Source organism: Ambystoma mexicanum, chromosome 4p, assembly GCF_040938575.1.
Source record: "Ambystoma mexicanum isolate Mex_15411 chromosome 4p, UKY_AmexF1_1, whole genome shotgun sequence".
NCBI lineage: Eukaryota > Metazoa > Chordata > Amphibia > Caudata > Ambystomatidae > Ambystoma > Ambystoma mexicanum.
The window spans coordinates 177,371,106-177,383,526 of NC_090927.1; the positions used below are offsets into that span (position 1 = coordinate 177,371,106).

The 12,421-nt window shown below is 45.7% G+C and overlaps 1 protein-coding gene across 1 annotated transcript in view; it reads right to left on the reverse strand.

Annotated features, from left to right (window-relative positions):
- Positions 1 to 12,421, reverse strand: part of EPHX2 (epoxide hydrolase 2) — a 1,142,911-nt gene that overhangs the window by 199,717 nt on the left and 930,773 nt on the right. Inside the window, exon 14 of the mRNA XM_069605642.1 lies at positions 9,652 to 9,697. Coding sequence (XP_069461743.1) covers positions 9,652 to 9,697 — 46 coding nt within the window. The remainder of the gene's footprint in view (positions 1 to 9,651; positions 9,698 to 12,421) is intronic.

The window sequence follows — 12,421 nt, forward strand, 5'->3', positions numbered from 1 at the left end:
TCAATCCTGGGTGTTGTGGTCCTTGCCCAAGCAGAACAAGCAGATCCGGTGCTGGTCTGAGACCGACATCTGCCGTCTGCAATCCGCACATGGCTTGAAACGGAAGCCTTCGATTGAGTCGACATGACGATTTAAAATAAGAAAAATCACGTCTGGCAATCCAGCGAACAAGGTTCCACAAGCCACCAGTAACAGCAGACAGAACCTGCTCCTCACGACTGCACTTGACTGTGCAGTTCGAGCGAGACGCAGGGTTTCAGTAACTCTTCCTCCTCGCATCAGGCAACGCAGCAATGCAGTTAAGATTCCACCAGCCTCCAGTAACAGCAGACATTCTGTTATGATCATTGTCATATTTTTTTGGATATTTGGGAATGTGTTTAGGGAGCATTATAGACTCATTCTACCGTCCATAGGCTTGAGTAGCTAGGTGCATATTTTACACTGGTATCAAAAACGAGTGCAAAATGAGCATGCAAAACCAGGGATAAAAGTCTAAAGCCTGGTTTGACCTCTCCTTTGCACTCTGGGGGATGTTCTAGTTTTTGGCAGGTGGAGTTGGGTTTGGACTGAAATGACACGTCCACCTCCCCCATATGCACTGTCTGACAAAAGGTAATGTATTAACACCAGTATCTCATTCTATTTTTCAATGCATAGCATTCCTAAGGAATCTTCCAGACAGAAATGCAGTGCCTACTAAAATCTAGAGAACTCCCTAGGAATCTATGTTACATGTTTACATGCCTACATGCATAAATGGCGGGAGTCCTTTACACTTGCTTGCACGATGAAGTGCAATTAATGTATATAAACGTGGGTCTGCCCGGATTTTCAGACATGTTTGCACTTGTGTGGTGAGGACTGCAGTGTGCATAAGTAGACACGTTGGTATTCCTATCCATGTATTTCACAATTTTTGTTATCTACAAAATCCCAGTAAGTCATATCAGGAAATTGGCCGGACAAAATGAAGATGGGTCAAATGTGTGGCCATGTCATTTGGGTACCAGAAACTCAAAGACATGCATGCTACTGTCTTGTAGGAACACTGCAGAAGCACTGCCTTCCAGAAATCCAGAGGCCTAAAAACTGAACGCCACAAGAACATTCACTGATGGCACATTTCAGTAAAAAGACCTCTGACAAGCTGAAACATTGCGCTTCAGTTGAGATTGATTGGCCAGGGTGCTAGCGGTGACCTTGTGCAAAATAAACTGTGAATGACGAGCGATGGATTGGGCGTCAGGCGAGTCAACTTCTCGATTAACCAATCAGTGCAGAATACTAATAAGCCAGCGTTCTGAATACAGATGATATCCAAGCGAAATCCAGCAAAAGAAAAAAGAGGGATATCTTGACCGTGGAGGTGGCAGTGGACTAACCTTGCTGACCTAGTTCTCAGTCCGCTCATTCTCCCATGTGAAGGACAAACACACCTGTGTCCAATGAGATGATATTTAGAACACAGGCAGTGGCATTTGTTTTTAGACAACTACAAAGTTACAAGAATTGATTATATCTGAGTTGGATTTCTGTATTGTGATTTTAGACAGAAGCGGGGATAGAAATTAGGGATTTGTTGACCAGGAGAAAAAAGCAGCCCGTGGGTATCAGGCATAACAAGTTAGGCAGGAGCTACCTCTGGGGATCCAGGAGCTATTAAACGGTGCACAGCAAATCTAACTTTAAGCAAAATGCAAACTCTAACTTTGTGTCCATTTTATATTATCCAATATGCTCTAAATGCCCCTTAGGTGTGTTCTATTTTCTTCTTTATATATACATTCACAAACATACACAGTTAATATCACATAGCTACGTTTGTATGACAACACTTGCCACGGAAGTCAAAAGTAGCTCTTGGTAGCTGTTGGTTTCAAGCTAATCAGGCTCCCCTTGGCTGTAACCAGGAGCCAAATAGCTCCCAGCTCCTGGCAATTTCGAACCCTGCGGAAGTGGTCAAAGTCCCATTAGACCATAGCACTGCCACCGTTCAGAGTATTAAGAAGTGAGTTTACAGTATATAAACAGGGCTTCACACACCTACACATTGGAGATAGGATAGAGATGGGCATAAGAAAAAACATGAGTAGCACAAATGTCTAAAATGCCAGACCCTCAGCGACCACAGGGGAGAATGTGCCTACTGAGAATAGCGAGAGAGGTGCAAATGACCAGTTCAAAAGACAAAAGTTGGACCTGGGAGGGTCTGTCCAGGAAGAAGGAGGTCAGCCACTCCAGAGCCTGATCCGTGATGACCAGGTTCTCACTGAGTCGCTTGATCAGGATGGAGTGGTTGACCGTGTCAAAAGCAGAGGAAAGGTCAAGGAGGATGAGGACAGAAGGAAGGCTAGAGTCAAGACTAGCGAGCAGATCTTCACAGGTGTTCAGGAGAGCAGTTTCCATGCCTCTGGCTGCTCTGAAGCCAGACCGATGGTCATGTAGACAAACCACAGATTCAGTGTGGAGAGTAAGCTGGGAGATGGCCATCACTTCCAGGATTTTGCCCAGGAAAGGAGTGCTAGAGATCGGGTGGTAGTCTGCCGGACAGGTAGGATCAGCAGAAGGTTTTTTGAGGAGGGGTGCACAAGGGAGTGCTAAAGGAGAGAGGGGCAAGATCCAGCGGCGAAAGAGTGATTGCAGAAATAGGCCAAGGCTGGAGCAAGGGTGTCAATGTGGTCCTTGATGGTTCTCGAGGAGCAGGGGAGCACCTGTTTGGACGACACTTTCATATGTCTGACTTGTCTAGAAACATCGTCAGGTGTTGTCAGAGAGAAGGAGGAGTAAGGAGGAGGAGAGCGAAATAGTCGGCCAAAGGGGGGCAGAGAGAGGGAGAGGAAGAGGAAGAGGAGAGCAAGGACAAGATGTCCTGAGTTTTAGTGGTGAAGTGAGATGCCAGAGCCCTACAGAAGGTCTGGGAGGGAACAGGAGAGGCGGAGGCTGTACAAGGATTGGCCAGCTCCTTGCAGATTTGAACGAGTTTGGCCGTGCTGCTAGAGGCCGCAGAGATGCAGGCTTGGATGTGGACTCTCTTCTTGAACAGGACAGAGAGTCTGTATTGCCTTTGGAGCAGGCGGCAGACCAGTTTGTCAGAGGATGCGCCCAAGGCCCTCCATTTCCTCTCAGCCACCCTGCGCTTGCGTTTCAGGGTGGCGAGGTCAGAGTCATACAAAGAGTTGCACTTGGAGGTACGCTTCAGATGGATTCTCATGAAAGGGGTAAGAATGTCCAGAGTGTTGGAGATAGAAAGATGCAGGTTAGAGAGAGCTGTGTCAGGGTGTGAGTCAGCCGCAGGAGTGGGAGAAGCAGATAAGGTAGAGGCAAAAGCATCCACTGACACATGCTTAATGGGCCAAATGACCAAGAAGGTAGGTGGCAGTGCTGGGGTGGGCTTTGTCTGGGGGACAGAGAGTTTCAGGTGAGAGGAAAGCAGAAGGTGGTCAGTCGAGGAGAGAGGAGTGGTGACAGGGGGATGTCTGAGGAGATGAGAACATTCAGGGTGTGTCTGGCAGAGTGTGTCGGACCAGAGGGTAGAATGAAGAGAGACAGAGTGTCACAGAGGTTGTGGAGGAACCCAGAGGAGGGATTAGAAGCATCCAGGTGGATGTTGAGGTCTCCAAGGAGGGTAAATTGATTGGTAGAGGCAAGTAGAGAAGAGGAGAAGTCAGCCCACTCAGAGAAAGAGGGCAACCTGGCCAGGTGGCCTGTAGGTGGTGGCCACAGTGAGAGGGAGGCCAGGAGAGATAGCAAGCCTGCAGACCAGGCATTCAAAGGAGGTGTAGGCCTGCGTACGAATGACAGAAGCAGGGACCTACTCTGGAAAGATCAGAGCTACTCCACCTCCAGGTCAGTTGGTTCTTGGCTCAGAGAGGATCTTATAGCCAACAGAGAGGAAAGTGTCAAAACTCGTGACAGAGCAGGCTGTGAACCACGTCTCGGTGAGAGCGAGGACATCAAGGTCAAGTTCCTCCAGGAGGTGGCAGATGTCAGAGGAGTGTCTGACAGCAGAGTGAGAGTTGAGAGTAGCGATATGGAGCAGTCTGCTACATTTGGAAGACGCGCGGGGTAGGGTACAGTATACGTGCCAACCCTTATGATTTATGCGGGAGACTCTCGATTTTTTTGTGGAAAATATTGCTATTTTTCACGTTCTCCCGCAAAAATAAATCTTTGCCCAATACATTGCTATGGGAAAATCTTTGTTTCCCAGTTTTCCGGACTTAATCTCCCGCACAGGTGGGTTGAAATGTTGGCATGTATGGTACAAGATTGAGGTCCACCCAGCGTAAGTGGTAGAAGGGCCCTAGAGTGGGTAGAGATGGTAGCAGGGGGGTGGCATAGTAGCCAGGAATGAGAAGGAAGGTGCCAGATATGCAGCAGAAGAAGGAGGTGGCGGAGGAGCCAGAGAGGCGCTAGTAGAAGAAGGAAGGAAATTGATAAGGCATGGGAGACACCTATCGAAAAGGAGGAGATTGGGCTGAGGGCCCTAGACCAAGATGGTGCCATTCAGATAGACATTAATGATGGTCTTGACGAAGTGGAAGGAGGCCAAGAGAACCTCCCACTCAGTGCCACCATTATCGGGAGAGGAATAGATAGGAGAGAGAGCCGAGACCATATGAGGGGTCCGTAGGTCTGGTGAGGGAACAACAAAGAGGATGTCAGTGAGAGTCTGCCTGGAGGAAGCAATGATGTAGGTATCAGCGATAGGGAGGCCTGGACTGGAGGCCAGGATGTCCCTCTTGAACTTCTTGCGTCCAGATTTAGTGAGAGGGATAGGATAGGAGATAGAGTAGCAGTTAGAGAAGATGGGAGAAACGAAAAGCACCATAGAGGGTGCGAAGAGGAAAGTAGGAGGAAGAGCGAGTGAAAGGGAGAAGGGAAGACACACAGCCCTGCGCCACACACCGCAGGATGAGCAGAGGGGGGAGGGGCAGAGGTCACACAGTAGGGAGCACACAGGGGGAGCAGAGTGGTGACACACAACAGTAATCACAATAGAGGGGACCTAGAGAGTGGGGGAGAGCCTAGTGGGACACAGCTCAAAGTAAGCAGTAACCCCAATTGGGAGAACCTAGAGAGTGGGAGAGAGCCTATTGGGACACAGATAACAGTACAACAGTAACCCCAGAGGGGGGAACTAGAGAGTGGGAGAGAGCATAGTGGGCCACAATTCACAGTAAACAGTAACCACAAATGGGTGAACCTAGAGAGTGGGAGTGAGCCTAGCAAGACAAAGGTAACAGTGCAACAGTAACCACAGAGGTGGGACCGCTCACAATCGGTTCAATGTGGAAATCAGGGTCCAGTGCTGGCCTTGATGTCTGGGTTGCTGCGAGGCTCAATACAAGGTCATCAAGGACAAGGTAATTCCTTCAGTTGCTCTTTCACTTCAGGGAGCTTGGCTGGCAACTAGAGGTTATCTTTCACCTCCATTGAGCAGGGGCCTGGTTCCAGTGCAGCCAGCAGTTGCAGCATTAGTCCACAGCAGTTCAACACTACTGGTCCCAGGGGATGTTTATGGAACTGAGTTCTCCTCTGCCCTGGATGCTTCTGTCTTCATCTGTATGGCAGATGTCCACTCTGGCTACTCCAACCCAGCCCTCTTTCGAAGCCTGCAACTTCAATGGCCTTTAGCGTGCAACATCCTGATGTGAGGCTGGCCTTTGTTATGTGTGGGCCTCTTTGAATGATGGTTCCCAGGAGATCTCCTGGTGAGTATGCCTGAGCTTGAGGAGAGGTGTTACTCAGCCTCCCAAAGAATCAAAGGAGAACAGCACCCTGCCTTTTGTCTCTCTTGCTGATGTGGGGACAGGCAGGCTAGCCATGAATCCACACAGACTTCCATAACTGACTTGGCTAACAGGATTGACACATGTATGATATCAAATAATATATGGCTTAATAATTGTGGGCTCTTATCAGTCGCCATACTAAAACCAATTATGGCTTATTGTTAGAGTTGTCCCTGCCACCAGACAGATAGCACCACAATTATGATATTAGTAAGTGCAGTCTCTGTTTGCAGTGACATGGCGTGCCCACAGCCCACAGCTATTAATAAGGCAGCCTCTTGACACTTAAATCACCAAGAAAATATACTTCCTTTCCACTCTCCAATTCTCCAAGGAAGTATTTCTTCCAGCGACTTCTCCAGAAAAGGAGTTTGAGGGATCAAGAGTAAGATTCGGACACAGTGACATTTTTTGTGACTATCTAACACTTTTATTACAAATAAAAAGTGGGGTTCGGGAATTTCTACCTATCCCTAACTCTGAGGGGTTTCCCTGCCTCAACAAAACGAAGGAAAGTCTGTGTCAGGATGTCTAAATCAAAAGTCTCCGTCCTGTGGTCAAACATATTAAGCTACCCCTCACACACTAAACTCAATATAAGGTGAAATGGGAATGTCTTTGAGCTGAACACCAACAGATTCCTTCTAATGTTCCAAACAAAGCCTGCATTTGATGAAAAGTTAAAGTAAACATGGTTCCATCAGAGAAAGGTCCTTCCCTTCCCCGAGAGTCTTTCTGGTTATTCACAATTTCACTTTTTGTATATTTCACAATCCCCAAAGAGGATACTTCTTTCCTTGAGTTTTCTCAGTTTACATAAATACTTTATAGTTCTTTCTCTGGCTTTTGCAGAAAAAGGGTATGGCTCTTCCCTTTTTATCCACAATGTAAAATGGGGGGAACTCTTCCTCTGGTTTCTCAGCTTTCCACGATTTCCAGGGGGTTGGGGGATTGTGGGGGCTAGTCTGTACCCCGGTTCTCCAATCCTTGGTTTACTTTCCTGCCATGGGTTTTACTTTGCTACTTAGGTGCGGGTCCCAGACTCGCTGTGTGCCTGGTTTACTCTCCTGCCAAGGTTTTTTGAGTTCTTTCAATATATGAGTGCAAATGCCAGCCAGGTTTCATATCTTCACTTGCATTTGCTTGCTTATGTATCCAGGTAATTATACTTCTTATATTTTGGGCCACCGACACTTCACCAGTTATGCTTAATGTCCCAATTCCCTTGTGTGGGTCTCCGCTCATTGTCACTGGTATGCCGTATTCAGTCTGACGTGTCCGGTATCACAATCTCCTTCTCTGGGCTTACCGGTTGTCTTTGGCAGCTTTGGCGTCCCTTGCATCTCTCTGCTTCCTCTGTGATCCATCTGCTTACTGGGAGCGCGTCTCGTCAGCTTCTTGGTTACCACCTCACCTTCTCCTTCATGCTGCGGTTCCTGCTGTTCCTGTTGGCCGCGCGGCAAGCACTTTTCGGCTCGACCTCCCTAGACGCTGTCTTCTCCCGTCTCCTTGCTCCGGTCTGCAGATCTCATTCCTCCAAACAGGAGGTTTGTTCTGCTCTGGTCCTGCATTTTTTAATGTCCCGGCACTTGTTAGCAACCTCCAACAACTAGACTGCGGCGCTGGCTTGCTGCTCTTGCTGCTCTTGGGGATCTTCATCACTCCATCCCTCTTCCTCGTCTCAGTGATAAAAAAAGGGCGAAAGATGTACATGAGTCCCAATACTGGCACATAGAGCATCATACAACCAAACTTTGTGCTTTATGGAAGAAAATCAGCTGTTAGGCACTGCACAAGAAGGTTTCACGCCAAGACACAGAACTGAGTCAGTTCTATCTATCTGTGATGGCTTGACCTCCCCGCTGTCTTTCTGTTTAATCGCTATCTTTGTACCATCCCAATATTCTTCAGATCCATAAACCTGTAATTATGCAGGCAACATACACAACATTCCGAGAATACCAAACAGCATCCTCACTAAATATATTCTTCAGATAGACCATGGTGTGGCAGCTACCCATCTACTCCTAAACCCTGAATTCCTCCTTTTCCTTATACCTTCTTCCCAAATCATGAAATTCGGAATTGGGATGGACTCTGATGTATCCCTAGGGCCACAGATTACAATAGTCCCCAGATAAACTGCCGGCTTCTAAAATTATCTTTGAAAATGTTTACCTTTTTCTTGCATTTCCTCAAAAATACACATTCATTAAGTATTTACCATATTCAGACTGGACTATGCTAATTGGCTATACATGGACACCCTGACATACTTACTTGCACGGGTTAACTTAATAATGCAAAGGGTTAATGTGGCCACATCATTGCCATCGACATAATGGGGCAGGGACTATATCTCACAAGCATGAGTGTCCTTAGTCAGGTGTATCATAGCTTTCAAAGTGCTGTACATTACTTGCAAAGCTGACAATGTCAGTGGGAGAGCATTCTTTCAATTTAAATTAAAAATACCCCTTCCCATTAGAAAGGTAAGATCATATACTCATCTAGGTCTAGTCGTGCCTCAGTTCTCCAAAATGCATATGGAGGGGCTCTATTTGGGGAACCAACTATGGAATTCTCTGCCTCACCTTGTCAGGGACATTAAGGACTTCACAGCTTTCAAATAAGACATCAACAATTTGAGGCAAGCAGGGTGTCACGTTGCAGGCCTCATGTGGGAGCTTGTGTGCATGTTGCACATTGCATTGGCATGGGTAGGGGCAAAGAGGTTACAACATTGGCACATGTTGGCCACACACATCCCAGTTAAGGTTCTGGTGAAGGCAGCTTAAGGGCCTACTATATTACTGCAGTGAGTGAAGCGGAAGCTACAATATTAGTGCATGTAGGGTGTAAGTCTCACTAGATGATGTCGGAAAAGTCACATACATCTTGCCTCACATCAACAACATGCGAATGCACCTTATGAATGCTTAAGGGTGTTGATCTGCGTGGGTTTTCCAACTCCAGGCCTCGAGGGCGGGATCCTGATGGGTTTTCAGGATATCCCTCATTAATATTCATGAGAAGAAACGTGCATACATTTAGAATCAGTGTATGCAAATATATCTCATGCATATTAATTCAGGATATCCTGAAAAGCTGAAATGGTTCTGCCCTCGAGGTCGGGAGTTGGACAGCCCTCTTTCAGAGGGTTGTTTGTGCTAGTAGCACAATGCCTTATTGATGCTGTTGCACATTTAGCCATATTTTATGTTCTACACTATGTTTTGAGGCGTACGTACCACATGTGTTGTTTGCAGGTGGTCTTTAAGTAGTGCAGTCTACTTATGTAGGTTGCATGGTCGTGTGTTACGTCACCTTGCGTTATAGTGATTTAAGTTTCCGATGGCTACAGATATTTCGATGATGAGGTGAAACAAGCAGTTTGTGGCGTGATGATTTCTTTCATGTTTGCTTGTGCAGTGTGTGTTACTCAGCACGCAGCTGCAACGTAGAGAGTGCAGCCGAGTGAGAGGCTGGGCAAGCATTTTAGACCTGTTTTATAGTCTTGCCACAATTCTTGATACCACCTACAAGCAGCAGTCAATGAGGGTTCTAGGGAAAGCTTAATGTACAGAGCCACCAGGAAGAAGGGACCAAATGAACCTACAGTGGCACCACAGACGTGAAATGCAAGCAACAGCAAAATGCCACTTCGCCGAAGGGGGGAAATTCAGCTGTCTTGGGGGCAGTGTTATTGTGCATCGGCACAACTATGACTAAGTGAAACATTTCTGAAGTGTATTTAACAAAAATACTCTATAGGACAAAAGGTGTTTGACAGAATATACATTTTTGCTAATTAAATTGTATTTCTGAGAAAAATTCTGTAGGAGACACTTACCTCTTTCGCGAACATTGGCAGTACTGAAAGACGAAGAAAGCTTATCCTGAAATATAAATTAAAGACATTATTGCATGAGATAAGCAAGGACACAATAGGTTTCATGCTACAGGGTCACTAAGCACTTTCGTACAGATTACTGTGACAGACTTGAAAAAGACAGATGAAGTTAAAAATAATGTTGATTCTGATAGGTAGTCGCATAGAACCATGGGAATTCAGCAGATGATGCAAGTGGGGGGGGGTGAATCTGTCAAGGTGCACCCCCTTCCGTGGTGTTCTTTTTGGAGGGGAGCAAATTAGTAATGTTGACGTGAGGAATTGTAAGATTGCCTCAGACCAGCAGAGTCAGTCACCTGTCAAGCATGCCTGGCTCTACTTTTCATCATTCCGAGGTCACCACATTGCATGCCTGGCTCTGCTTTTCATCATTCAGAGGTCACCACATTGAGCATTATTGAGGTTTATTATATTACAATACAGGGAATGTACAGCCGACATGGACATCTGGGAGCCTACAGGAAAAAGGAAGTGTTACCTATGCATTAGGGGTGCATAACGTTTCATCCTGCTGAGTATGTTCCCACGTGTACTGCAGAGGTTATTTATTTAATAACTGGGAGAGTCTGATGCAGGTCAACGATGTCAGAAAAGCCAGTTGGGCTGAGACAGAGCCAGTCACATGTCAAGGATTCATGATGTACATTCCTTAAGGGGACATCATTCAGTCAAGAAGCATTGCAATGTTATGAGGTCTGTAGCTGGAAACAAGCCCATTACATATATCTACAGTACAGGGCACATGGGGGCAGGGAGCGCCATTCATGCCCCCAACACTAATGGGGGATGGTCAGCACATCCTTTGTGCTGCAGCACAGCCCCCTGGAAAAGTGCAGCTCACCTTCAGGTAGAAGGTGATCCGTGCAGGTCTCAGAGTAATGCAACAAAGACATCTTCTGAGGATGTTTGCATTCATTTTGTTCTAAGTCCTTTGTCAGCTGCAAACAAAGAGATCATTTTGGTTTCTAAATGAAATGAAAAGCCAGGTTTGCTTGTTTCTTTATAAAGCGCACCGGACCCGGAAGTATCTGCGCTTGTTACATGGTTGCAAACGTTACATACAGTACAGTGAAAAAGCGAGCAAGTATTTGCAGAAATGATTACAGATAATTACAAGATAGTACACAATAATTAGAGATAATTACAAGGTGAATGCAATTAGTCATTTAGACAGATTGCTTTCATTGAGAGCATCCCTGACAGGAAAGGTTCTGAACGTTGCACCTGTTCCATTAACGTTATCATTTGTTTGATTTGAAGATGGGGAGGCAGAAAAAGGTAGGACCTATTCAACCCAATGTGTCCAGCATGAATTAAACAGCATGAATGGCCATAAGCTTAACCCAAATCAGTCACCCAAATCTATTAAAGGTTAAGCTTAACCCAAATCAGTCACCCAAATCTCTTAAAGGTTAAGCTTAACCCGAATCACTCACCCAAATCTCTTAAAGGTTAAGCTTAACCCAAATCAGTCACCCAAATCTATTAAAGGTTAAGCTTAACCCGAATCACTCACCCAAATCTCTTAAAGGTTAAGCTTAACCCGAATCACTCACCCAAATCTCTTAAAGGTTAAGCTTAACCCAAATCAGTCACCCAAATCTCTTAAAGGTTAAGCTTAACCCAAATCAGTCACCCAAATCTCTTAAAGGTTAAGCTTAACCCAAATCAGTCACCCAAATCTCTTAAAGGTTAAGCTTAACCCAAATCAGTCACCCAAATCTCTTAAAGGTTAAGCTTAACCCAAATCAGTCACCCAAATCTCTTAAAGGTTAAGCTTAACCCGAATCACTCACCCAAATCTCTTAAAGGTTAAGCTTAACCCAAATCAGTCACCCAAATCTATTTAAGGCTAAGCTTAACCCGAATCAGTCACCCAAATCTATTAAAAGTTAAGCTCAACCTGAATCACAGAATACAAAAAATACAGGTGATTCCGGGTTTGGCCAAATGTGTTTTCCCAAACTTACTGTTAACCACGCAATGCACCTCAGGAGTTGCCTGCGCTGCTCGGTTATAACTACTGCTAGGAGAGGCTGGTGAGCGTGAGGGAATAACTAACAGTACCTAAATCTGGGTATGCATCTAAAGAACCAGAACAGAGGGTTTCAGGAAAATCTCCCTAACACTCACTTTGTATTTACTCAATATGTCAATACTGTTTGTATTCCTTGTCCTGTATTGCTTTTTAAGGTCAGATCAGAAGACCCTAAATAGGGTAAAAGCGAAACGACCCCAAGAAGGGGTGAGAGATACCAAACCCAATGTCATAAGCCAACCACAAGCCCGGCCCTTCAGGGAGAAAGGCGTTAGAGACCAGTTATGGGCAAATGTATGTTTGTTTGTTTTAACGGTGGTAGCTTCAGCACTCAGGTTAGATTGAGCTTTTGGGACAGAGGACTATCCTACTGACGAGCACCATTTAAGTTAGATAGGGCCAACACACACCTTAGAGGTAGGGATCGAATAGTCTTTCTATTGGATTTAAATAAAAGTCACGTTATAACAATGCCTTTTTGTCTGCCTTCTGACTCTGACTTACCACAGTAAGACTCTGAATTACCACAGTAGTCTGCTGTGATTCGTCCTCAAAATGTGCTTTTTCTCTGTGCTTTTTCTCTGTTATTCCAATTTAGTTTGCAGAACTGCCCAAAGTGAAGATTTCCTCATAGGGATTTTAGAACAAAGCTGCCTGAATTGAGCAAAGAAC